The 27228-nt window shown below is 54.2% G+C and overlaps 1 protein-coding gene across 2 annotated transcripts in view; it reads right to left on the reverse strand.

Annotated features, from left to right (window-relative positions):
• Window positions 1-27228, reverse strand: part of SLCO2B1 (solute carrier organic anion transporter family member 2B1) — a 49826-nt gene that overhangs the window by 9937 nt on the left and 12661 nt on the right. For both annotated transcript variants that reach the window (XM_014855867.3, XM_014855868.3), the window contains exons 2-9: window positions 26880-27010; window positions 25587-25724; window positions 23970-24132; window positions 20768-21001; window positions 20434-20532; window positions 17922-18112; window positions 6103-6205; window positions 1423-1780 (exon numbers count right to left, since the gene is read on the reverse strand). In XM_014855867.3, coding sequence (XP_014711353.1) covers window positions 1423-1780; window positions 6103-6205; window positions 17922-18112; window positions 20434-20532; window positions 20768-21001; window positions 23970-24132; window positions 25587-25724; window positions 26880-27010 — 1417 coding nt within the window. The remainder of the gene's footprint in view (window positions 1-1422; window positions 1781-6102; window positions 6206-17921; window positions 18113-20433; window positions 20533-20767; window positions 21002-23969; window positions 24133-25586; window positions 25725-26879; window positions 27011-27228) is intronic.

Raw genomic sequence — 27228 nt, forward strand, 5'->3', positions numbered from 1 at the left:
TTCTGGGCAGCTGTCAGGATCGTTAGCTGCGCTGGAGGATGAGAAATTCTCAGTTTGCTCACTTGGTCCAGAAAGGTTACTTCAATGGATTAGAACCCACCACTCACTATTGCAGGCATAGAGATGAAAACGAGTGAGATGGGATGGCAGAGTCACGGAGAGAGGCAGAAGAGAAGAGAAATAGGGCATAAGGCGTAGGCTGACTTTTTCTCCATTTGCTTTTTCAAAAGATTGTGGTAAAATATCCATGCACTTTTTACTCTAAAAATCATTTCAAGGCCCTGGCTCTGTCCTCAGACCAGGGGATTCTCGAGGGCCTGGCTGCAGCCCCACCAGCTGTGCCTAGACCCCGGCCCCACCCTGCACAGCAGAGTTGCCTCACTGTTGGGAAAGGAAAAGGGACAAGGAAGGAGGGGAGGAGGGGAGTTGGAGGGAGGTAGGGGAGGTGGGCCCGGGACAGAGAGGGTAAGGGATGAGCATGGCTGGGCCCTGAGATGAGGCCCCCATGTCACACAGAGGGAGCTCTAGCTGTGGAAAGCTGGCACCTGGGTGGAGGGAGAAGATGCCCAGGGAGAGACCAGAATGAGAAAGCTGGGGAATTCTAGCTGGGTGTTGGGCCAGCCTCAACCTGGAGCATTCCCAGGAAAAATGAAATCACTCTGGAGAAGCGGTGGCATGTAACTTCCAGCATGCTCTCCAAGAAGGCTCCCAAGAGGAGAGGGTATGGCAGCAGCGGGGGTTGGAGATGGGCGTGAGAGACTTTCCTCTTAGAGGGTGGAGGCAGGTGGTGCCCCACTGGCATGGAAAGAGCTTTGGAAGTTTAGGGTCATGGAACAACAGAGTTTTAGCTCCTAGGCTCTAAGAACCAAGAATCCTCAACGTCTCCAGGCCAATCCCTTCCCAAGGCATCAGTCCCCTCTGTACTGTAGTGTCCCTGTTAGGGGCTTGCCAGCCTTGGTTACCCCCTTTCTCACCCCCCCCCAGGGATGGAGAGCACGCTTCCTCCTGGGCAGGGCTTTCCTCTGCCTGGGAGCAAAGTGTCCTCAGGCTGAGCTGGGTCCTGCTTCTATGGTGAGGCCTCAGCACCACCTCTGCTGGGCACACAGGGCTTGGTCACTTTGCAGATGCCATCCCCACAAGGGGCTTTGCCCTGCCTCAGCCTCCGTCCCTCCCCAGGGCTGAGCTGCCCCGTCCGTGAGGTTCCATCCCTGCCCCTTCCAGTGGCCTGACACCTTCACTGGAGAGAGAAGTCCCAGTCTCACAACTGTGCCAAGTGAGATGGAAGGAGATAGTGCTCTTGGGGAGGTAAGGTTTGAGACAGGTGGGTGCCCCATTGACCTGGCCTTGTCTGGGCCACCCCTTGCCCTGTCCCACCCCTCCATCCCCCCATGCTCATGCTCACGCGCTCTCGCACTCACTTACCCAGGCTGGTGGATGATGCCTGCGATGTGGTGGGTGGAGCAGCCCATGAAGAAGAGGGGCAGGCTGAGAAGGAGGCAGAACAGCATCCCCAGTAGGCAAAGGATGCTGCAGCGCATGGGGCCCAGGCGGAGGCGCTTGACCAGGAAGCCCCCCGTCACGATGCCCATGATGGCCAAGGGGATGGTGACACAGCCTATGAGCAGGTTGGCAAAGGATGCTGTGACTGAAAACTGGCGCTCCAAGAACTTGGGCAGGAAGGTGGCCATGCCCGCCACCATGGACGATGTGCACACCTGGGACAGGACCACCAACAGGAAGATGGGGTGGCGCAGGGTCCGCAGCAGCACCCTGGGGAAGACTGTTGGGGTGAGTGAGGAGAAGGTCAGAGTGGGCAGGGCAGCCATGGCATTTGTTTGTCCCATCCCGCCCTAAACAGGCTAAACTGTTCCATCCCTTCCATCCCATCTCATTCCATTTAATTCTATTGCATTCAGTCTTCTCATTACATTTGACTCCTTTCCACTTAATTCCATTCCGTTTTTGAAATTCTGTTTCCTTCCATTCCATTGAGTTAGATAGCATTTTATTCAACTGTGTTTCTTTCCATTCAATTCTATTGAAAACTTGATTCCATAAACTTCTGTTCCATACTTCAGATTTGATTCTATTTCATTCATCCCATCCCATCTCATGTCATTTCTTCTGTTCTGCTTATTCACCTCATTTTGTTTTTTTCATTCAGCCCTCTCCCGCCGTCCTGCTATAGCTCTTTCCAAGCTGACCGAGGCCTTGCTCCTCCCTCTGTGTCCCCGACATGGGACAGTGTCCCCTCCCCTGCTCTCCTCATCTCTAGTCTATGTTTCTCCAGAGCACTTTACTTAAATACTACACATCTTACTCATTTAGCCATTTTATTGTCACCCCGCCCGAAGGTGAGCTTCATTCGGAGCGGGGATGTTTGTCTGTTGTGTTAATTGCTGAATTGCCAGAGCCCAGAGCATGGGAGGCACTCACTAAATATTTATGGAATGAAGGAAGGAAGGAAGGAAGGGAGACACAGACTCATATATGGTCAGATACCCAAATGTTGGGGCAGAATCTAAGGCCTCCGGAGACGGTGAGACCTGGGCAGGCTTGGTGCTGGGCAGCTTCCTGGGGGTCGGACAGAGGCAGGGCCTGAAGAACGGGAGGATCCTGAGGGAGGGGTGGGGAGGGGAGGGAATTCCTGGTGGAGGGCAGAGCAGGAGCAAAAGTGTCGAGACCAGAAGGGAAGCGACGGCTCTGGGGTTCTGGCTTTGATCACCAATCTCTGCCAGCCCCCTAAACCGGTGCCTGTGGGCAGGGGTCCCTCACTGCAAGTCTGCTAAACTAAAGGGCACGTGACATTGGGCCAGTCCTGAGCTCTGGGCTTCAGGGTCGTCCTCAGCAGGGGTGGCCAAGGTGACGGCCAAGAATGCTTTCCGTGCTGACATGAGTGGCGCTCTCTCCTCTAATGACAAAAGAGAGAGACACGTGTTTCCGCCTGTGGGAGGCAAGATGGCAGTGAGGCAGAAGGTGTGGGGGAGAGGGGAGGAAAGGCCTTTCTAAGAGGAGGCTCAGAGGAGCAAACCACTGCCGGGCTGGGCTGGTGGGGAGAGTTGGCTCCTCCTGGCCAACTGCGGGGTCCCTTCTGTTCCTGCAGAAGCAGGACCAGGGCCTCTGGCATGGGAGATTTCTCTGTGTCCCTAGAGCATGGCTAGAGCCAAGCCAGCTGGTTCCCTTTCCCCCTGGGCCAGGCCAGAAGCTATTTCCTTGGAAGCCAGAAAATAAAGATAAATAATCCAGGCAGGGTGGGGGGAGCCGGGGCTATGGAATTCCCCCTCCTTCACGTCCCAGGCCTGCCTCCTGTCCCTAGTCCCCTGCCACACACGCAGTGCATCCAGCCAGCATTGAGGGTGGGTAGGTGTGACACTGGCCTTCACCCCAGGTAGCTGCTCCAGCCTCCCTCCCTCCGTGCACTGCCCTGGCCAGGATTGGCCTGGCCTTGGCCCAAGCTGTACAGGTGCCCTCATTGGACAGGTGGGGTCTCAAGAGGGGCAGCGACTCACCCAAGTTCATTCACGGAGGCCAAAGCAAGGCCAGGAGTTGCCAGGGGTTTCCTGACTCCTAGTAAAGGCCATTCCCCCTGGGTGGCCCACCCCGCATCCTGGTCCTCTGGCTGCCTGACTCCAGAGGGCACCCTCTCTCCTGTGCCCATCACTGCAGTGCGTGTGTACCCGTCCTCTGTCCTTTCTCTCTCTTCTGCGTCTGCAGCCTGTGTCCAGAACAGGTGGAAAATTCCTGGAGGGCAGGGTTAAGCCTTTCACTTCGATAGGGATCCCTGACCAGGAACTCCAGGGCGTGTCTCTAGCTCAGAGGCAGGTCTTCTCCATCAGACAGGGGCTGCCCTTAGCTTCGCACGTCTCCCCCATCAGACAAGCTGAGGCCTCTCTCCACTCAGAGACTATGTCTCCCTTCTCAGACAGGGGCCTCCCGCAGCTCAGAGGCCAGGTCTCCTGCCTCCAATAGGACAGGTCCTCCCTCAGTTCGGGGACTATGTTTCTTCCATGTGACAGGGACCTCCCTTAACTCAAAGACAATATCTCCCCCATCAGACAGGGGCCTCCTGCAGCCCAGGGGCCAGGTCTCCTCCATGAGACAAGGCAGGTTCTCCCTCCATTCAGAGACTATTATCCTCCATCAGACAGGGACATCCCCCTGGCACAGAGTCTGGTCTCTCCCATCAAACAGGGCCTCTCCCTGCTCAGGGGCTATGTCTCCCCCCTTAGACAGGGGCCTTCCTTAGCTCAGGGATGTCTTCTCCTAAGAGTTTAGGGCTCCTCCAGCTGAAGCCCCATGGTTCCTCCTCCCTTTTCCTCCCCCATGGTCCAGAGTGGTCAAGGCCAAGCCTCAGGGGCAGGCTAGTCCCTCTGGTGCTCAGCAGAAAGCCCAGAAGCCAAGTTGGCTGACCAGCCACAGGGCCTGTGGCCAGCCCTGCCTTGGTCTCTTCTAGGCTCATATAGAAACTGACACAGTCTGGCCCAGGACTCCAGCTCCAGGATCCAATTCAGCAACTGGCCCCAGCTTCCCTTTGGGCAGGAGCCAAAGCAGTGATTAATAAGCTCCTCCATGGAGCAGTGTGCTGGGGCTTTCCAGCAGCTGGGGGCCCCTGAGGTTAGGGAGTCCAGGCTCCTGCCTCTAGGCCCAGCCCCATGGGGTCCAGGCCCCCTTTCCCTGAGGATGCTGGAGAACCAGGCTCTAGAGTCTGGTATCCCAGCATCAAGTCTTAGGAAACTCTTCCCAAGAATTGGGCCTAATTAACTTCTTGTTGTAAAAGTCCTCAGTGCATGGGGAGAAAGGTTAGAGGGGCTATCACCCTCCTAAACCACAGGCAGCTCAATTTACTGTCCCGGGACATGGTCAGAATGATAACAGGAGGGCAGGAGCGATTGAAATAGAAATGGTACCTTATATCAGTACAGTGTTTGATAGCATACAAAGGGCTCTCCACTCATCACCCTATCTGAGTCTCCTAATAGTTCTGGCGAGGTGGAGCGAGGGTCCCTGACCTAGTCTTTCAGAGGAGGAATCTCAGGTCAAGGAAGGAAAATAACTTCTAAAAGATTGTACGCTGGTCATGTCGGGGGCGGGATTCACACCCAGGTCTCTGACTTGTTGTCCAGGCTCTACAAGCGCCTGTGCACACAGTAGGCCCTCAATCAATGTTCATGGGACCTGAATCTTCAGAAAGGACAGTCTGGTCACAACATAGACCCTGGTTACTGGTCGACTGAGTTCATAGTCTCCGGATCAGAGAGACAAGGATCTTAGCTCATTGAGTCTACTCACTGTACAGATGGGGAAATTGAGGCCCAGAGAGGAGCAAGGACTCAGGACAAAAGCCTGGGTTTCTGGACTTCAGCCCAGAGTTCCCTCCACCCAGGCAACCGCCTGGTAATTTAGTAAATATTTACTGAGAGCCTCTGCTCGCAGGCTCGGAGCTGGATGGGGGAAGAAGTAGGGTCTCGGGTGAGCCAGCCTTCAGGAGCCCTCTGCTTGAGGGAAGGGCTGGACAAGAACATGGCACAGGTCTGAATCAACATAGAAGCCCTGAGGGTTCGGAGAGCTGAGAGGAGGGAGAGCCAGGCCTTCTGAGGAAGGAGAGAAGTGGCCCTTGAACTTGGCCTAGAGGGACAAGAAAGATTTTCATAGATAGCAATAAAAAATGGTGTGCCAGGGGCCGGCCCAGTGGTGAGGTGGTTAAGTGCGCATGTTCAGCTTCGGTGGCCCTGGGTTCGCCAGTTCGGATCCCAGGTGCGAACATGGCACCGCTTGTCAAACCATGCTGTGGTAGGCATCCCACATATAAAGTAGAGGGAGATGGGCATGGATGTTAGCTCAGAGCCAGTCTTCCTCAGCAAAAAGAGAAGGATTGGCAGCAGATGTTAGCTCAGGGCTAAATCTTCCTCAAAAAAAAAAAAAAAATGGTGCGCCAGGTGGAGGAGATCATATGAATGAAGACTTACAAGGAGCGTATGGTGCCCATGAGGGGCCTGTAGGTGGGGATGATGAATCAAGAAAGGCAGGAAGGGGCTGGATCCTGTGCAGCTTCCAATGCCCTCCTGGCCCCATGTCCCTATATCCTGGCTGCAGCTCACTTACCTTTGATGAACTGGACCACAGTCAGGTTTGGTGCAATCTGGGCTAGGCCAGCCTTCTTTTCTGGGGACACCTCAGTGCTCTGCTCAGAGGAGGAATCCTCACCCTGGGAAGACACACAACCAAGGACAGTCAGCTGGGTGCCAGACATTCTGCTCGGAGATGCTGTGGGCTGGGAGGGGAGCTCTGGGAGAGGAGAGGGTGGGGGTCTGTCATTTCATCAGGAGGAACAGGGGCCAGCAGTGTTTCATTTGTTCTTGGCCCTATAGGTACTCAACAAGTGGTTTGAAAGGATGGATGAAATTCCAGTGGTTAAACTTTGTATCACCATCATTAACATCATAATAATCACCAACATTACCATGAAAATTACCACCATAGCTGCCATCATCATTATCCCCATCACCTTAAATATCATCACTCACATCACCAATATCATCGTGAATAAATGACTGATATCCTTACTATCATCATTGTCTCTGTCATGGTCACCCACCACCAGCACAATCATAATCACCATCTGTGACACCTGACCCTTCAGGATCACCAGAAACAACACGGTTATCAGAATCACCAAAACCATTATCACTGTCTCTAACATCCTCGTTATCTCTATCACTGTCTTCACCACCATCAGCATCCCCCATCTCTATCCGAGGTCATCACCACACTGCTACCTTCAGTTATAATCACTCATGGCCGTCATCACGTGGGGGCGGCCATGAGCAGGAGCCTTCAGTGAGCTGGGCCTTCCTAGAGGTTGGGGTGCTGTGGGCCTCCAGACCACTCTTGTTCTGTGCCGTCTGCTATGACAGGAAGGGAACTGGGGTGGCCAAGGCAACAGACCCCTCCTCCTTTCAGATAAGTCAGGCCACACCCAGAGAGGAGCTCAGCTCTGCGACCACATGAGGAGGAAGCTCACGGACACTCTGGAGTGTGTCCCCCCATCGGGGTGAGGAAGGCCGACGTGCGACTCCTGAAGGAAAGGCCTTTTACCCCGGGAAAGAGAAGACTTGTGGGGGGGCACAATCACAGTCTTCTGATTGTCAGAGAGAAGGAAGGAAATCATGATAATAATGGTTATTGGTTACTAAGTACTTACTACCAGCCCAGCGCTGTTCTAATGACTAATCCGCTAACTCGACCTCCCAGTGACTTTCTCAAGTAGATGCCATTATAATCCCTGTTTTTCAGGGGATAAAACTGAGACCCAGGGGCTGGCTTGCTGGCGCAGTGGTTAAGTTCGCACGTTCCACTTTGGCGGCCTGAGGTTCGCTGGTTTGGATCCCGGGTGCAGAAATGGCACCACTTGGCAAGCCATGCTGTGGTAGGCGTCCCACAACTAAAGTGGAGGAAGATGGGCACAGATGTTAGCTCAGGGCCAATCTTCCTCAGCAAAAAGAGGATGGGCAGCAGATGTTAGCTCAGGGCTAATCTTCCTCAAAAAAAAAAACCGCCTGAGACCCAGGGAGATGAAGTGGCTTGCCCAGTCACATGACTGGTAAGAGGTCCGGCTAGGGTTTGAACCTAGATAGCTTGACTCCAGAGCCTGTGTGCACTTAGCTGGCTCACCCTGAGGGACGGGGACCACGGCCCCTAAGTGCTGGGTATTCTACCTGCCTTGCTCTAATACCACAGTGCTTTCAGGCAGGTACTATTACTGTGCACATTTTTTAGATGAGGAACTAAGTCTTGGACAAGTTGCTACTGGCATAGGGTCATTTGAATTTAAGTGATCGAGTGGGGTCTGATTTTACTACATTTTTCTATGCAGCCTAAGACCAGGATTAGAAGCAACAAGTTCCGTGGAGGAAGACTGAAGCCCAATGTAACCAGCAGTTTGGCCAAGGCTGCCCTAGGAGGGAGTGAGTTCCCCCAAACTAGGAGCATGCAAGCAGGGGCTGGCCTCCCCTGGGTTCTGGGGTGCTGTATGCCATGGGGGAGGGTGGGTTGGACTCGAGAGCTCATCCGCGGTCCTCTGCTTCTGCCTCTTCTCTGCCTGTGGAGCCTCTGAGAGGTCCCTATGGGCCCCTCACCCTCTGGTCAATGTCTCACACCTTCTCTTTCCTCTCCTATCTGATTCTTTTTTTTTAGGGAGCCTCATAAGTCAAATACTGGATTTTCCCACCTTTGAGAACCTTCACGCCCACACCCACCCCAGGGGTGCCCTGTTCCAAGCTTCCTCCAGTTCACTCCCTGGTGCTGGCTGGCTCAGTGCTGGCCTTGCCCTAGGAGGGAAATTCATTCAAATATTATTATTATTATTTTTTTTTTGGTGAGGAAGAGTGGCCCTGAGCTAAACTGTGTTGCCAATCTTCCTCTTTCTGCTTGAGGAAGATTGTCCCTTAGCTAACATCAGTGCCAATCTTCCTCTATTTTACATGTGGGACACTGCCACAGCATGGCTTGATGAGCAGTGTGTAGGTCTGCACCCAGGACCCAAATCTGCGAACCCCAGACCGCCAAAGCAGAGCACATAAACTTAACCACTACACCACCAGGGCTTTCCCTTTCTCCTCTCTTCTCTTATTCCAGCAGGTAGTGGGCTCTGGGTTTCCTGGCCTCAGGGGAGGGTTGTGGCAGGGCAGAAAGCAGTCATTGGCCGTAATGTTTTCCTTCCTGGCTTTGGTTTCCAAAGCCTGAGTCCACTGAGAAGATCATGCTGGATATTGGGGGTGGAGGTTGTGAGGAGAGAGGGAGGCCTCTGAGAACGAGGGGAAGAGAACGGGGACTGAGTGGCCTGGGGATTCCAAGAGGAGCCACACAGCCTCTGAGACAGTGCCCAAGGAAGCAGTCCCCCCCGGGGGGCAGGCAGCAGGCTGACCTAGGGCGGCCGTGCTCCCATGTTCCCAGACACACAAAGCTCCTCTGCTCCGAGCAAGTTAAGGGACACCACATGGGCCAGAATGGATTGAGGCTGATGCCTGTTGGGTGGGGGAGGGATGTCCCTAGTATTTTGGCACCCTGTAAGACTGCAGGACCTTTGCTTCACCTTGGTGAGGGAGCCCTGAGAGAGGCTGAGGTTGAATGTCTTGCTGACCCAGCAGGACAGGCATTCAGAGTAGAAGTTAAGTTGAGTTTTAGAGAAAATAAGGAACTATCTATCTTATACACATTTAGGTCTGAGTCATGCTTTGTCCAGTGTCTCTATCCCCTGCTGGTCACTGAGCTCTGTAAGAGCAGAGATCATATTTATCTTGTTCTCTGTCGAAACTTTGGTGCCTAGCAGGGGGCCTGGGGCAAAATAGTAGGTATTTGATAAATATCTATGAACAGATGAGTGCAAGAGATGGCTCCGACAGGCAGTGGGTGCAGCCAGCGCCAGGCTCCTGGAAGGAAAATGAGAACATCAACAGGAGATGCTATCGCGCTGCAAACAAGCTCTTAGACTGCTGCTGGGTCAGAGTGGGCAACTGGGCCACACTGAGCACCGGGCGCCTCGCGGCTCGGAGATTCCAGGCACGCCAGGTCACTGCTATGTGGGCTGCTGGCTCTGCATGCGTGCTCCTGCTCCATCCTCGCTGAGACCTGCAAAGGCAGGGGACTTACACTCCGCACACGAGCAAACAAGCTGCGAGGGTAGGGAACTTGCTTGACATCCACAACTAGAAAGTGGCAGGACCAGGATCAGAGTTCCAGCCTGCCCGAGGGGAAAACTCATGATTTATCAACTAAACCCTGTGAGCGAGAGGCCCTGGTGTGGGACCGGCAGGATGAGGAGGCACCTTTGCGGTATGACGTGCAGGGGGCCTGAAATTCCACCACTGCACTAATTTCTCTGGGTGAGGCGCCGGGTGTCTATCGCTCGTTTAGACCTTAGAGCTGGGCTGTGGGATGCAGCAGCCACCAGCCACACGTGGCCACTGAGCACTGGAAGTAGGGCCAGTAGAATGGGATGTGCCAAAAGGATAAAATACACGTTGCATTTCAAAGATTTGGTATGAAAAAAAAAGACTGGAAAATATCCCATTGTTAGTTCTTTATGTTTACGATATACTAAAATGAGAATATTTTGGATAGAGTGGGTTAAAGTATATTATTAAAATTAATTTCTTTTACTTTTGAACGTGGCTACGGGAAGGTTTAGAATTACATACGTGGCTCACAGAATATTCCTTTCGGACAGGCTGCCTTACAGAGAATGAGAGAATCTCCTTGCTCCTTTCCCCACCTAGCCGAGCTCTGGGAGGTGGTGTGGGGGCACAGCCCAGCATGCTGGGGGCATCCTGGGTACCTGGGGGAGGGGGACAAGGAGGGGAGTGCTGCCCAGGAAAGGCGGTAGGAGGAGGGGAGAGACTGCTAACTTCTAGCTTGCCTCTTCAGGGAGGGCCAGGCTCGTTCTTTGGACAGGCAGAGTCTTGAGAGTCCCTCGCCTGGGGCTCCTTGTCCTCATGGGAACAGTAAAAACCACTGCAATGTCATCTGCTGCCACATGCACAACCCTACATGGCCTACTCTGCACTGTCACATCCACCGCATCCTCTAATTCCCACAACAGCCTGAGGCAGGAGTTATACTGCCCCTATTTCACAGAGGGGGAAACTGAGGCCCCCAAAAGGGAGTGTTATGCAGGGAGTAATGGGGAGAGCAGGCTCTCAAGCCCAGGTCCTCGAGGAGCCCCGTCTCACCCCTGTCTCCTGCTGTGACAAAGAGCATGGAGACTGGAGATGGGAGGGGACAGACAGGCCTTCGGGGCTGGGGTGCAGGGAAGGCCCCAGGGAGAAGCAGTTTGGGATTTGGGTGCACAGGAAGGGGGAGATGATTTAAGCCGGGGTGCAGTACAGCAGCTGTGGCGGTGGGAAGGGGCCCGTCGTGAACAGCGACGTTATGGGGAAACCAGCCTGACTGTGGCCAAGGGCCTCCAAGGCAGGAACTAGGCGGTTCGGAGGGCCAGGCAAAGGGACTTGGACTTTATCCTGTGGGCCCCGGGAGCACTAACCGTCTCCAGCTCCTGTCTCCGTGATCTCCGCAGGCTTCCGCCTCTCTCCCCAGATCTGTTTTGTGGACTCCTGACTAATAGTGGGCTCCAGAAACGGGAAACATCACTCCTCTGCTCAGCTCAAGGAAGAGAGTTTGACCCATCTGGGCTGTGGTTTGCCCAGGTCAGCAGGCCTGGGCCGAGGGAGCTGGGTAGCACTTCCCCTCTCGGGGCTGTGTGCTGACTGCAGCAGGCCTGCAGGACACCCGACGCTGTGTGTGGTCTGGTGCACGAAAGGCCTCCCTATCTGTGGAGCCTCCAGGGATCCAGGAGCTGTCCTCAGAGCAAGCTGGGTTCCTAGAAGGCACCATCCCGGGGCTGTGTCCCCAGCCCCGCGGAACTAGCGCTGACCCTGCTGGGTGAGGTGGAACTCTCTGCCAGCCCTCAGCTTGTCCACACATAGCCACGGGAAGCAGCCAGGGGGGCGGGGGGTGGGGGTTATCTGTGAACTTCCCATCCTCTCCTGGGGGATGGTGCTTTCTAGCAGCATGCTTGGAGACCTGAGCCTCTGTGAGGAGTGAGTCCACGCTCTGGCTTTCTCACAATGAAATTCATGCAACTGGCCATGCCTTTTCCCTGTGGCTCTCAGAAGCTCAGAACCAAACAAGCCGTTCAACTACATCAACAGAATTCTTCTTTATGGTCCATGCATTAGCCTTTTGCTGTTCTTTCCATTTTCCTGCTTCTTCATCTTGATTGAACAACTCCTGGAACAGCCCTTCCTGGGTCTGAATCCCGGCTCCACCACTCACTAGCCACATGATCGGGCTATTTCTCTGTAACTCAGGCCCTCAGGTGGAAATGGGGGTAGTAAGTGACCCTACTCCACAGGTGCGCTATGAAGACTAAATGAGCTAACGCATACAAAGGGCCTGGAACAGTGCGTGGAACAGAGTAAGCAATGAACCTTAGCCTAATTTCCTCTCTTTGACTAGCACTGTGCATGTGCTTGGTGTGAGCTCCCTGGAAACTTTTACGGAATACAATGGAAGTAGGATATAGAAAAGCACATAAGAAGAATATTAGAAAAAAGGTAATTTTTCCATTATTTTTCTTCTTAAGAGCTGGCCTGGTCAGAGAAAGATGCTGAGAACAAGCACTCCCGGTGACTGATCCTGCATGTCAGGCATTAAGCCACGCACCTCCCCGCTTGGCCTCTTTTCGTTCTTACAAAGACCCCAAGACATAGATGTTACGGTTATACCCATTTTACAGATTTCAGAACTAGTAGTTGGCAGAGCCGAGATTCACACCCAGGCTGGGATGGTGCAGACACCGCGAGTCCAACCCCTGCTGCTGCGGGCCACCCCCCCCACCCCGCCTGCACCCACACACACCCGGAAACCCGTGCATGGTGCCTCTTGGAACAGATCAGCTACCAATCCCCTCTCTTCTTTAGCCTCAGTCTCCTCCTCTGTTAAATGGGAATATTGGACTGGATCAGTGTTTTTAAAACTGGTTTTTGGCAACAGAACCCTTTTCCCAATGGAAATCTCAAAAGACTGGTATAAAAACCTGTAAAAGTAGAACTGGTCTGATTGAAGTGCATGTGTGTGTGCGTATGTGTGTGTGTCTGTGCTTGTGCATGGTGGGGAGTCTGATTAAAGTGTGTGTTGTGGGGGGAAGGGCCTTAGCCCTGCTGGGGGATCCTTCCCCTCGATCCCCCTATGGTGGCACCCTTGGGGTTCTGTGGGGTCCAGTTTGAAAATCAATCAAGCAGCTCACCCCAAAGAGTCCTTCAGCACTGGTGATTGAGGAAGCTCTGATCTGCACTAGGTCCCTTTTCCCTGACCCCCCTGACTTTCGTCAGCCCTTTGGGGCCAGGACCTGGCCTTGTGCAAACTGGTGCAGAGGCCAGTGGTGCTGGCCAAGCTCTGGGCACAACCTTGACCCTCTCTGGGCCTCAATCCCTCCACCTGTAAGCTGGAGAGAGGGTAAACCAGATAATCACTCAGGACCTTCTACCTTAGAGAGTCGAGGTGGGGTGAGGGTGGAATCACAAGGCCTGGGTTGTGGGGAAAGGGAAGAACACAGGAGAGCTCCCAGCCTGCGAGGAGGGGACTGGAGGCAGCGCCTGCGAGGGAGAGGCACGGGGCGTAAGGAGGACCTGTGTCCCCTCCGACTTCACAGGACCGCAGAGGGGGCAGAGAGTCCCAGGGGAACTGCCAGCTGGGCAGACCCCAATAGACCAGCCTCAAGTCCTGGGTTTAAGCGCCACTGCCATTGCCCACTCCCGTCACCATCTGTGACCATCCTCCCAAAGCAGCACATCAAGGATAATGCCAGGGAGACAGTGGATTTCATAGATTCTTAGGCCAAAATTGTAACCATTTAGAAAGGTGAATTCTGGGAGTCACAGGCATAGAATCTTAGAACCATAGAACACAAGTACTTGAGAATCTCCAACTATCAGAAACACAGAACTTTAAAACCATATAATCTTAGAACCCAGACTCCAGCAGACACCCCAGAATAAGAGACACGTGGACTCCTGGGAAACATGAACCATGGGAGGGGAGAGGAGCCGGTGGTGCTCAGAGGCTGGGCAGGGACGGGGGATCTGGATGGATGAGGCCTTCCCAGCCCTGGCCCAGCCCCAAGAAGGACATGAAGGCTTGGAGGGCACGGGGGGTTGCCGGCTAAATGGGGTCCCAGCACCACAAGGGCAGCTGGGGCCAGATGACGGGTTAGGGAGCCCCTAAGAGACCATCACTACTCCAGGGGCTCTGCAGAGCCATTGGCCAGGAGTCCTGGGGCCTGACAGGACCTTAGAGATCGGCTGAGTGTAGATGGGGAGACTGAGGCCTAAAGAGAGGTGAGACCTGCCCTGTTCACTCCTGCAAGGATGTCTGGGTGGCCCTCTGAGCTCTGAGGTCACAGATACAGGGCAGAGCCAAAGGCGGGAAAGCGGAGCTCCTGCCCCTCCTGTGCCAGGTATGGCCTCCCCATCCGCATCTCCGAATCTTCTCTGTGGAGACTGTTAATGTGCCCCCCTCCCCACCTGCACCAGGCTGAGAATTCTAAGCACTGGCCATGGGAGAAACCGGAGCTGTCATTCAGTCATCCTCCATCGCCTGCCTCTGACCTTCCTTCACCATCTGAGAGTGCCTTGGGGCGGGGGTGTGGGATGCACCCCTGTGTCCCCCAGTGCAAGTGCTCGTGTACTGCTCCAGAGATGGGGAGCCATGTAGAGAAGCATCACTGAACCTGTAAGAGCTGGCAGACCTTGTCCAACCTTCTGCCCATTGTACAGATAAGGTAGACTGAGGCCAGAGCCCTTCTCTGGGTCACACAATCCTTGTATTACATACCACCATCTCCTGGATACCATGAAAAACTGCATGTACTTCTAGGAGGGTATTAGGGGACCCCTGAGCTGGGAGGGGGTGTTGGAAGGGATTTCAGAAATAGCTCTCCCTTTCCTTTCTCCCCCTGCCTGCTCCCTCTCCCTGCAGAAGATACACATCCCATGTCTGGGCACCTGGACTTTCTGCCTAATTGGCTCTTCCTCCTGGTCCATCCACCTCCCCGTGAGTGGCCTCAATGGGATGGGCCAGCCAGTATAACTGCAGGCAGACCCAGCCAAGGCAGCCTCAAGGAGGTGGGGAACAGTTCCTCCCACATCAATATTTATTGCCTGAGAGCTGCTGGAAGCAGATCATCATGTTCTCAGCCTTCAGTTCTTTTTTAAGAACCTCTCACCCCCTTCTCTCTCCACTCCTCATCCCCAGTGTGCTGACAGAATGAATCCAGACAGCCAGACAGGTTCACAGCCGGGGAGCCAGGGTTTCAAGGCATCACAGAGACACAGGTCTTAAAATCAGAATCTCTGCATCACAGCAGCTTCAACTCAAGGGACTGTGCATTCTCGGAATCTGAGGCACACAGCATATTGCTCCAGGAATCTAACCTCAGCGTCTTGCACAACAGGATGGAATGGGGATGTGACTTGCTCAAGGTCACACGGCTGACATGTGACCGAGCTCAGCATAGACAAGTCTCGTCCTGGCTTCTTCCACTGATTGAACTCCAAGGCCCAAGTGGCTGTTCTCTGTTCAAATTTAGGACGTGACTTGGAGATTACCCATAACCAGCAACCCAGTTGCTCTCCCCCTCCTCCATGATCACCCCCACTTCTAAGAACTCTTCCCCAAGTTCCAGGAATTCCAGCTCATTCAAATTTTGGCCTGAGATAGGCAGAACCGGGAAGGACCATCTGTGGTTCCAAGCTGTCTTCTTCTTTCCCTGAAATTGGTCCCTCTCCAGTGCCTGCCTCCTCCCGCCTCTGAGCCAGCATCAGCCCAGCCCTTCACCGTCTCTGGGACATCCCACAGCAGAGCAGCACCCAGTTCTGCGCACTTCCCCTCCTGGCTGGTTCCTGGACTCATCCCAACGCCCCGCCTCACTGCCAACGTGCTGGCTCCTGCCTGGACATAGCCATACCTGCCACATTCCCCTTGTCCCTCGCCGTCCTTTCTCTGCCTAGCCCCTGGTGATAGAGTCCCGGGACCCCCTTCTTACCCTTCTTCCTGGGCTACCCACTGCTCTTGAGGCTGGCAGGCAAGTTTTTCCTATTCTGGCCCCTGCTGGCTGTTCCAACATCATTTTTCTCTGGTTCCCCCATGGACATTTCCTCTGCTCCAGCGGGGAGATAGGCTGGTGAGGTTTGTGAGGCAGCTGGGTCTGGGGTCAGACAGACATGGGTTCAAACCCCAGCTTTTCTAGGCAGAGACATTTTCAGCCCTTCCTGCGAGGCCCAAACTCTCTTGCTCTAAGAAGGAGGCCCTTTCTCACATCATAGCAAACATATTCAAATACACCAACTTGCCGTTAAATAGAATTATTCTTGCCGCAAAATATTCGACAGGATTTTTATAAATTGTCCCTTTGAAATTAGAATTACTCAGCAACAACTAGCTTACTTAATTTATGATTGTCTGTGATTTCTCAACGATTACCTCCTTGTGAAATGATAAGAAATTTATATATGTATATATTTGTCTCCTGCCGGTTCCTGACACAGGGCTCATAAGATCCTTGTAATTTCCTGAGTGTGAGGAGCGTCTAACACTGAGCTCCTAAATCCCTTGGAATTTCCTGGGTGAGAGGAACATCTTTTGTTCTAAGAGGTGACTCTGGGTGCCTCCTGGATGGGGGCTGGTCACCAGAAAGACCAAGCCATGATTAGACGCTTGGAGATTTCAGCCCCATCCCTCATTCTCCAGAGAGGGGAGAGGGGCTGGAATGGAGTTAATGATCGATCACGCCTATGTGAGGAAGCTTCCATAAGAACCCCAATAGTATGGGATTTGGGGAGCTTCCAGGTTGGTGAACACATGCACGTGCCAGGAGGATGACGCACCCCAACTGCATGGGGACAGAAGCTTCTGTGCTTGGGACTCTCCCAGACCTCACCCTATGTATCTCTTCATCTGTATCCTTTATCAAATCCCTTCTTATATTGCTAACTTGCAAACATAAGCAAATGTTTCCCTGAGTTCTGTGAGCTTTTCTAGCAAATAATGGAATCCAAGGAGGTGGTTTGGGGGACCTCGGATTTGTAGCCAAGTTGGACAGAAGTTATGGGTAACCAGGGGACCCATTACTTGTGATTGGCGTCTGAAGCAGGGGCAGTCTCGCAGGACTGAGCCCTTACCCTCTGGATCTGATGCTATCACCGTGTCGATGGCATCAGAAGGGAGATAAACTGTAGGACACATTGCAGGGACTTGTTCAATGTGGGAATAATCCCACACATCTGGTGTGAAATACTGTGTGTGAGTAAAAGAGAAACACAAGAGTATGTTTCCTTTACACTCCCATACTTGGGAAGAGAAAATCTAATGCGTAAATTTTCATAATGTAATAAAATGTGTATGAGCGTTAGAGAAAAACTAATGAAGTTGACATAAAATTGAACTTGTGTAAAACATTTCTATTTTGTCATTTTCTTTTATATTTCAGAGCCAATTTATTGTTTTTCAGGCCTCATGTTTTTGTGGGTCCCTGGAAAACTTGGAGACCCCTGGCCCAGGACCATGTCTCCTGCCCAGTGCCTCAAATGGTCTTGCCCTCTCTTGCCAGCTGTGACCTTGGGCACCTCCCTGCACCTGCTGGGCCACAGTGTCCTCCTTGAGGAAAGACCACCTACCCCATGAGCCGAGCAGGGGATTCAGTGAGTACCTCGCCAGTTGTTACTTGTCAATGAGTCTTTGTCCTCACTAGGCTGTGCCTATTTTAAGGGTAGAGATGATGTACTGAGCTCCAGTGTCCCGATGGCTGGCCAGGGAGGCACTCAGTACTTGTTTGTCCCCTCACTGTCCCTGAAAAGGCCAGATTCATTCCTACAACCACATCCTTTACCCAGGCTGTTTTCACACCTAGAATGCACCCCCACCTGCTTTCTGCGCTTCCCAACATCCTGCAAAGTCCAGCTTAAACCCCTCCTCTGCTCTTCCCAGACCCTCCGCACACCCTCCCCCTCCCACTTCTCAACATTGCCACAGCATGTTCAGAGTGTACACAAAACTTGAAGTGACAGGCAGAGAGGCAGTAGTGTAGTGGTTAGAGCGAGGAGCATGGGCTCAGGCAGGCTTGGGTTCTCGTCCCAGCACGGCCCTTGCTGGCCTTGTGATCTTGGGTAGGTCACTTCCACCTCTGGGCCTGGATCCCCTCAGCTGTGGAGGGGGCAGGACATACTCACTGTGCAGGGATGTTGAGGGAGGCAATGGCTCTGTAAGCTGTGAAGTGCAGTGCCCCGGAGGGATGAGGGTTAACGTCACAGAGGAGGACAAGTGTTGGGGGCTGGAGCCTGGACTAGGATAAGGACCTGGAGGGGGCTTACTTTGCTGACAGGTGAGGCTGAAACTGCCAAGACCCTTCGCCGGAAGCGAAGCTCGTGTTTCTCCTTGGGCATCTCTCTGGGGAAGAAGAAGTAGGGGACGGCAGCCAGGGCCACGACTCCAGCCGAGATGAGGAAGCCCAGCCACCAGGCACCCACCCATCGGGGGTCCTTCGATGTCAAGTTGATACCTCCTGGAAGAGAATACCATGGGGATGTTAGGATCAGGATGGGCCATCACTTCTTGGCCACCACTCTGGGGCTGGCCTCTGAGATATGGCATGGCCTGGGCCAGGAATCAGGAGACCTGGGCTCCACTCGTGGCTCTGCCAGTTATGTCCTGTGTGACCTTGGGCAAGTCTCTAACCCTTTCCGGGCCTTGGCTTTTTCAACCACTAATGAACTGTGTGTAGTGGGCAAGGCCATGGACTTTAGAAATGAACTGTTGGGTCTGAATTCCACTACTAACCTAACCCTGGGCAAGTTACTTAACCTCCTTGTGCCTCAGCTTCTTCCTCTGTAAAATACAGATATTAGTATACATTCATCAGAGGGTTGTTGTGAGAATCATAGAAACTAGACCACGCAAAGCCCTTACAATAGTGCTGGCACATGGAACTTGCTGTCTAGGCGTTGGCTCTTCTTCATTTACCATCATGGTAGTGCTGATTATTATTAAATTGATGGTTGGGACTACCCTTGTGGTTCTCAGACCTGCGTGATGATTAAAATCACCAGAGGTGCTTGTCGAAAATATCTGACCTTACCCAAGACCAACTTAGAACCACCACAGGGTGGGGTGGGAAGGTGACCAAAGAATCTGTACCTTTCACAAGTTCCCTAGGTGATTTTGGTCCCCCACCAGGTGTCATTAGAACCAGATTACCCCAGATGTACCTCCTGGCTGGAGGGCCTGCATCTCCCATCAAACCTGTTGACCCCAAGGCTGAGGGGGCTACCGCCTCCTTCAGTCGCCAGGGCATCTGCAAACACTTTGTAACAGTTCAGATGCGTAATGGTACCAACCCAGAGTGGGGCCGGTGGGGCCAGTTCCCAGGCTCGATCCTGAGCTCCTTCTGGCCAGGGGCCAGAGTACACAGTTGGCACTCAGCAAACGTATCTGTAAAGCTGGGGTGGAGCTGGCTTTTGCACTGATTCCCTCCCCCACCTATTATTCACCTTGCTTCTGTGCCAGCCTGGGGAGAGCTCACGCATATGTCTCCCCAACTCCCCCGCTTCTCATACCAGTCTGCACCTGCAGTGGACATGAGCTGCCAACCCCATGAAATTCCCCATAGAGAAAGAAGGACTAAGGTGGTGGCACATCGATCCATAAGGATGCCACATCTGCCTGTGGAGGTGTCACATATGCCAGGATGATATCAACAGAGCCAAACACATCCCTTCCCCTAGCTGGGTGTGTCTGGGAAACTTAGGGAAGCCCTGACTGCCAGGACTTTTCCTTCAAGGGAGAGTGGAGCTGCAACCAGAGCTCACACTGGGCTCCTGGGCCCACCTTTCTAGAAGGAAGGATGCTTGGGGCAGGGCTGTCCCTTGTGACTCTTGTTCAGAGCTGCCCAGACCTGTCCTTGGCCAAAAACCGGAGATCAAGAAGCAGAATCTGCATGCCCATCTATCTGTACAGGTGTCACCTGAGATTTCTAGGGCTGGCTGGAAAATCTCCAGGTGAGGGATGGGACTTCTGAGGAGCAGGAAGCCGAAGGCATAGATGGGGGCTCAGAGCTGCTAGGTGTGACAAGCAGAAAGCTGAGATGCCACAGTGACCTGGTCTAAAAGGAATCCCCTCCGACTCCCCAGAGGGCGCCAGAGCTCTGGGACCTCCAACGTTCCTCCCTCCTGGCTGCCTTCGGACCAAGCTTCAGTCCTACTCCCAGGCCTACCGTGACCACTACCTGGATCAGAGACCGCTGTTTCCCAAATGGTGCTCTCAGCCCAGGTTACCAGACTCTGAGGTGGTCAGCACTAGAAGGGTCCTTAGAGGTCACCCAGTAGATTTCCCATCTGAGAGAGGCCCAAGGTAACTGAGTCCTGCTCCAAAGTTCTCTCCTGCCTGCCAGTGTCTTCCCTGTTTCACCTGGGTCTTGATCCTCCTAAAGATGGGAGTTCCCTACAGGCCAAGAGAGTATGTGACCCTGTCTGCCCCACAGTGTATCTGAGCACGCACCAGGGGGTCTGGGTGGGGCTCAGGGATGGAACAAGATGAAGGCTCATAATAATGGCAGTGACAACAACCACAGCTCCCATCAGATGGCGCTTTACAGCTTATCTCCATCATCTCATTGGACGCAGATTGCAGCTTTGGGAGGTGGACAAGACAGAGTGCATCTCAAAGATGGGAAAGTTAAGGCTCTGGAAGGTTAAAAGGCATGTCTAAGCTCAGTGGGATTGCTGGGATTTGAACCCAGGTCCCCTGGCTCCATGTCTCCCATGAGACCAGTGGTCAGTTAGTACAGTCTGTGTGCCCCTGGGACAACTGTGTGCTCTTGAGGCTCACCTTCTGGCATTCGGTTAATGTCCACATAAAGGCGTAGCATGAGGCCACCCAGCCCGTAGGCCATGCCTGGTCCCAACATGGTCACTGCAAACAGGATGCCTGCAACACAAAGCCGAGGTCAGGCCCCTCTGCCCTGGCTTCCCCCCGCAGGTCAGTGCCTGCCCAGGCTCCAAAGGGCAAGAGCAGGCCGTCTCCCCTCCAGGGCTTCTCCAGACCTCTACTGGCCACATGGGGCAGAGGTCAGGGACTTGTGCCCAGCCCCGACGTGGGCCTCTCATCCTCCTACCTGAGGCTGGCCCTCCCTCAGAGCCCGAGGGCTGGGACCTGTCCTCACCAAGGTAGAGGGGCGAGTTGCTGTTGTGGGCAAAGTCATCAATGTAGGAGATGCCGAAGGGCTGAATGGGCACCCCGCCCACGCCAAGCACGGTCTGTGCCGTGAACATGATCCCCACCGCGACCAGATGCTGGGCCTGCGTGTGGCTTGAGCAGCTGCTGTTGGAGGAGGCTGGGGCCCGGGCAGAGGTTGAGGGCAGGCACAGGGAAGCCTCGGAATCCTGTGGCATGTCCGCTGAGAGAGGATAAAAAATATTATGGCCATAGCTAAGCTTATGTAGCACTTACCAGATGAGAAGTACTGTTCTACGTGATGCGTGTATAAATCATTTGGAGTCCCCCCACCCCCACCACTGCAACAAACCTAGGGGATGGGAGCTCTTATTACTCCCACTTCACAGATGAGAAAACTGATGCTCAGGCAGCAGCTAGCAAGGGTAGAGCTAGGATGGGAACCCAGGAGGTCCATCTTTGAGTCCACGCTCTTAAAGGTCCCTATGCCACCTTTCTGGCAGAGGTATGTGGAAGTGTCATGGCCACGGCGGCTCTTGGGTGGGGTGGCGCCGTCCATGGAGGTAGAGTTTGAACTGGGTTTAGAAGAACAAACAAGACTTTCCCGAAAGAGGCTGGGAGCCGTGTTCCAGGGGGAGGTCACTGCACGTGCAAACCCAGGGGCCTAAGTTCAGTGTGGGAGGGACAGGACTGGGCCAGGGAGGACTGCTGGACCTGGCCTGTGGTGTGCTATAGTGCCCTTGGCCTTCCTTCTGGGGAGTGCTCCGTGTCAGCTCAGGACGCAGCTGCAGAGCTCAGTAAAGGGGAATTTCTTAATATAGTGCCAGACATTCGTTCTCGTAGCTCACCAATATTTGGTGAACAAACTTCAGGAGACCCTCACGCTATTATTATCCCAAATGCGGGTGGAGAAGTGGCCGTCTTTCTGCGGCCCGCCCAGCCCTTTCCAGGAGCTAGGGCTCTGACCCATGTCCACCCTCTGGAAAAAGCCATGTGGCCCAAGGTCAAGGACCTGGACCTTCAACCGAGGTGGCCGGGGTTGAAGACCGTGAGGCTTTGACAGAGGCCCTCAGCCCCTCTGCGTCTCGGTTTCCTCATCTCTCATACAAGTCCCCTAGGTTGGAAGTTCTCCAGAAGTACAGAATTCAGAAGCAAAATAGTTCAGTAGTTCAGAGCAGCGGTTCTAGAGCTACAACACCCGGGCATGTTCTGGTTCCCCTAGCTGCGGGCCTTGGGGAGGCCTTCCCTCTCTGAGCCTCAGTTTCCTGACTTGTAAAATAGGATAATGAGGAGACCTGCCTCATAGGGTCATGGACGTGAAGAGTGGTGAGTGGGGCCTGCACACGGCGCCTGCCCAACATCAGAGGCGATGGTTGTTATAATGCTCTGGCTTCCTTTTCCACTCGTGTCCCCAGTGCATAGCAGAGGGCCTGGCACACAAGCATTAATAAGTAAATTATTTAACACTGGGAGGAGAATGAGTGAGTGAAATAGCCTGAAATGTCAGAGCAGGACGGGTGCTTGGAGGGCACCGAGTCTAGTCTACTTATCGCTCAGATGTGGAGACTGAGGCTCAGCCAGGAGAAGGGCTTTGCCCAGGGTTTCACGGGGAGCCTACGACAGAAGGGTGTTGTATGATAGTGAGGATAGAGAAGACCGTTTGTGACCCTGCACAGAAAAACCTCTGTTCAAGTGAACGTTCTGGACACAGAAATGAGAGGAAGCATTGTTTTTCAGCATTCCAGTCAGGCCTCTTGACTCAGCCTGGATAACCACCTCGCCTTCACATACCCTCTGAACCTCCCCACTTCCCCACCGTTGCCATGCAGCTCCCTCCACCTGAAATGCCCACCTTCTCCCTACACTGCTGCTCAGATGACACCTCCTCCAGCTCCCTCCAGCCTTGAGAGTCCTTCCCCTACTCCGGGCTCTACCAGCTCCCTCTGGCCGTCTCCCAAGGTGCTGGACTCTACCCTACCCTGTGGCAGAGTTGCCCATGCTCACTCCAACCTGTACTCCCCTGGGAGCTTCTCAGGGCTGGTCCTATCTGCTCCATCTTTCCGCCCCTGGTCCTGGCATGGAGTGGGGGCTCCAGGGTATTAACTGACGGGAGTGGAAGGGAGGGAGGATGCTCCCTGACACCCCTCTCCCCATGGGAAGACTTCTATGATGCCAGGCTAGGGCGTGGTCTCCTTCCCTGGGCTCCTTAGGCCCCTGTGCTTCCCTCCTCACACAGTTGACTCACTGGGGGGTTTTTGTTGTCTCTATCTCCCAGACTGGGAACTCTCTGGAGGCAAGGACTGAGTCCCCTGGAGAGAGTCTGGCACAAAGTGGGCAGCCCTAAGGGTTTGTTGGGTGGACCACCAGATGGATGGATGGATGGGTGGATGGGTGGGTAGATGAGTGGGTGAATGGGTGGGTGGGTGGGTGTATAGGTGGATAGATGAGTGGGTGAGTAGGTATATGGGTGGATGGCTGGGTATACAGGTAGATAGATGAGTGGGTGAGTAGGTTTATGGGTAGGTAGATGGGTGGGTGGGTAGATAGATGGGTAAATGGGTGGATGGGAGATGGGAAGGAATGAAGTGAATGCTCAGGCTGCTTGCATCGTTCTCTGAGGGACAGGCAGCCATCTGTCAAGTAAGCCCCAACAAAATCCCACTGGGCTGAACAGGGGCTTCACTATTCCTGTCTAGAATCCTTTCATTTTCTTTTTGTTATCCACTCATTCGTTCTTTCTTTCTTCATCGTCCCGTCTTCTTGTGAGGATTAAATGCATCAATGTACATAAAGTGCTTACAACAGTGTCTGGTGTGTAGTAAGTGGTGTGTGACACTATTATTATTATTGCACAAACATTTCCTGGGGACCTACACATGCTAGGCCCTAAAATAGGCTGTGTTGTAAATTCACCTCCACTTCAAAAAAAAGCAGTGACACACAAGCAGGCCCTCACTGTGACCCTCTGGGCGTCACCCCTCTGCCCCAGGACGATACCCTATGTTACTGCCCAGGAGCCAGAGGCCACCTGGGCTGGGACTGAGGGAGGCTGTGGAGGTAGGGTGGGGAAGACCAGCAAGTGTCCTGGGAAGCTGGGCCCACCCTGACTGATAGAAGCCTGGGGATGGGCCCTGGTGCCCAGTAATGCAGCAGATCATGTCTGCCTCCAGCCCAGCCCCTCCTGCTCTTACCAGGACTGGTGTTGTCGAAGCGGTATGGCTCCGAAATGAAGTGTGGGAGAGCCATGAGCAGGCCCGCCAGGGCTACAAGGATAGCCCCACAGCCGATCAGTCGGGGCCGATGCACCCGGCTGCCAAAATAGCTCACAAACACAATCAGGGCTGTGTTCCCCACCTGCAAAAGGACAAGGGGACCCGTTAAAGTGGAGCAGAGCCCAGGGCCGGTGGCCTGCATCATCCTTGTCTCCATCACCACTCTCAGTGTTCCCATCTGTATAACGGACAAGCTGGCTGAATAAGAATCATCTGGGTCCCTCTTATAAATGTAGATTCTGGGTCCTCCTAGGAAGGGCTCCACCACCCCTTTAGGAGAGAGAAATGAAGGCAGAGTAGACAAGGCTAGAAGTTCAATTTCATTCTGGAACATGGGTTGGACCCCATGATAGAACGTGAGGGGTGGCTATCAAGGAAGGGGTGCATGAATGTTTCTGGGATGGCAGGGATGACAGGAACAAACTCTAAAGCCGGAGGACTAAGGCTTGGAATTTTGAGACTTACAATCAAAATCCCGGGCTGGGTTCGGAGGAGACCTGAAGGCTTGCAGAGAAGGGGCAGGCTCTGCTGTCAGAAGCTGGGCTGTGCACCCCTTTCCAGTGCCTACTGGCTGGTGACCAGTCAAGTCCTCACCCCTGAGCCCCAGACTCCCTGCTGGTGGAGTGGGGCAGGACCAGCAGAGGGGCGGTGGGAGGACTGACCCTGGGAAGAACAGCCACTCTCCATTTCATAGATGGGCACCAAGGCCTGAAGATGGGGAGTGACTTGCTAGGTCCCAGAGCTAGGTAATGACATTGCGTTCCCACCTCTGGGCTCTGGAGGTGGGGTCTGAGGAACATCTGGGGACTCTGTGTAGCTGGCAAGCCTTGGGTTGGGAGCAACGTGACACATCACCCAAGGTGGAGAGAACTTCACAGAAATCTGCTGGGGGTGGGGGAGGGTGGTCTCTGCTCTCTAGACAGTGGCCTTCTTGGCTGGTGAAAACATCTGGTGGGGGAGGGGCCGGGCATAGCTGGACTCTGATCCCCAGATCCGCCCAAAGCGGCTTGTCCGCTCCTCATTGCTTGGCTGCTGGCCCCGGGGCAGAGGCCTGAGGATGGCTGGGCAGCTCTGAGGACGACATGCCGTGGTATCTCTCCCTCCCCCGCCGCCCCAAGGTCTGAGCTTTCAGCCTCTGATCTAGTGTGAACCTCCCTCACTGCTGTTGAAGTGACTCCCTCTGATTCCGTCCTGGGACAGCCCACGGCCAGGTGCCCGAAAAAGTAAAGGAACCAGTGGGAGAGTGGGTGGCTGTGGGGATCTGGCCATATCTAAAATACCCCACCACCCTCAACAGGGTGGCCCCGAGGGCAGGAGTCCCTGGCGCTCTGACAGCACAGGGAGGGAGAGGTCTCCTCTGGACCTTGTCCTAACACAGGGCTGGTCAGCCTCTGGCCAGGACACCGCCTGCAGAGCTGCGATGGGGGTTGCCTGAGGGCACTGGGAGGGGAAGGGTAGTGAGAGAGGAGGATGGGCAGAGGTGGGTGTGAGGCTCTCTCGACGTTCCCCCACCGTGATGGCGCCCAGGGCCCGTACCTCGTTGAAGGCGGCCAGCAGCCCAGAGGTCTGACTGGAGAGGCCGAAGCGTTTCTCCACTGTGGAGATGGAACCCTTGAGGTAGCCGGAGATCATGAGCTGCGCCAGCTGCAGCAGGCTGTGGCACAGGACGAAGACCTGTCGGAGGGGCCGTGGGGATGGCAGTGGGCAGAGGGATGGGGAGACAGGCGGGGAGCCAGAGAGGAGTTGGGGAAAGAGAGGGAGCGTGAGGCCACGAGAAGAGCAAGGAATAGAGATGGAGAAACAGAGTCAGAGGAGACAGATGCACAGGAGGAGAGAGAGGGGAGGAAGGAGAGGAGAGAGGGACAGAGGGAGGGAGAAGGTTATGAGAGTAGCCCATGGCTTCTCCCACAGGCCTAAAAGCTAGAAAAGCTGTCTTGGGCACACTCTGGGGCCTGGGGGCTACCCAAGAGCCACATGACTAAGAGCAGGGTCTTCATGGGGCTGAAAATGGCAGGAGCCCCTCTGACCCTCAGAGCTTCCCTGGGCTAGACTGGACCTCCCTCCCGGTTCCACCGTCCTCCCCTTTCTCCAGGAAGCTATTCCAAATCCTTCTCCCTCCCAGCCCCAACCTTGTCTTCCCCTAGAGCTCTCTGGGAGACCACCTGCACAGACTGAATCTCCGGGCTGCCCACGCCACCCCACTGGGCCTCCCAACCACACATCCCCGCCCGCCTGTAGTCTTCCTCCTAAAAAACGGGCAGACTTCCTAAGAGAAGGAAAACTTGCTTCAAAGAATTAAAAAAGAGTGTTTATGCCAGAGCTTAATAACATTCACTCTGTTCTTCTGAGTCTCCGTTTGCTCATCTGGACAACAAGGATGACGTCCCCATCCCCACCTCCCAGGGTTACTGGTAGAATTAAAAAAGATCATGCGGGAACAGCACCTGGCCCAGGGCCTGGCACCCAGTGGGTGCTGGGATGTTTAGGGCTGCCCGTGGTAGAACCAGAACTCCTGGTGTTCATACAGGTGCAGGGTCACTGGGATCCTTCTCTTTCCTTCTATGGAAACAGGAGGCAAGGAGACTGGTCTCCCACTGCCCATAGGGCAGCCCCTTTATCCTCTCTGGAAGGAGAGAACATGTGCTGGGCATCTTTCATGTGCCAGAAACCAAGCTAAGTCCTTTGACACTCAGAGCCACCCATTCTACAGATGAGTAAACTGAGGCTCAGAGAAAGGCAGCAACTTGCTTGGTGTTACACAGCCAGTAAGTGGCAGATCCTGCTCTGCTGGACTCAGATGGCCTTGCCTCTACCAGACCCCAGAGGTACCTTGATGCTGTGGAACACACTTGGCCGCGAGTCCTGAGGGTCTGGGCTGGCTTTGCCTCCAGGTGTGTCTTCTGTGCCCATCATGGCCTTGATGTCCTTGTCTGGCATCTGGGGCTCCTCACTCACCGGCCCTGTGGGACAGCCAGCCAGGGAGTGAGAGTGGAGATGGAATCCCAGAGAATGGTCCTGACCCAGGTAGCCTAGGGTATTTCAGGGGTTGGAGGGAATCTGAGTCAAGGCACCTTCAGCCTTCCTGAGTCCCAGGCGGCAGAAGGGTCCTTCCTAAGAGGGTGTGTGCTCCATGTGCCCGCGCTGGCCAGATCCTAACGGGGACCACCTATTTCACACC

This window comes from Equus asinus, chromosome 20 (assembly GCF_041296235.1).
Source record: "Equus asinus isolate D_3611 breed Donkey chromosome 20, EquAss-T2T_v2, whole genome shotgun sequence".
NCBI lineage: Eukaryota > Metazoa > Chordata > Mammalia > Perissodactyla > Equidae > Equus > Equus asinus.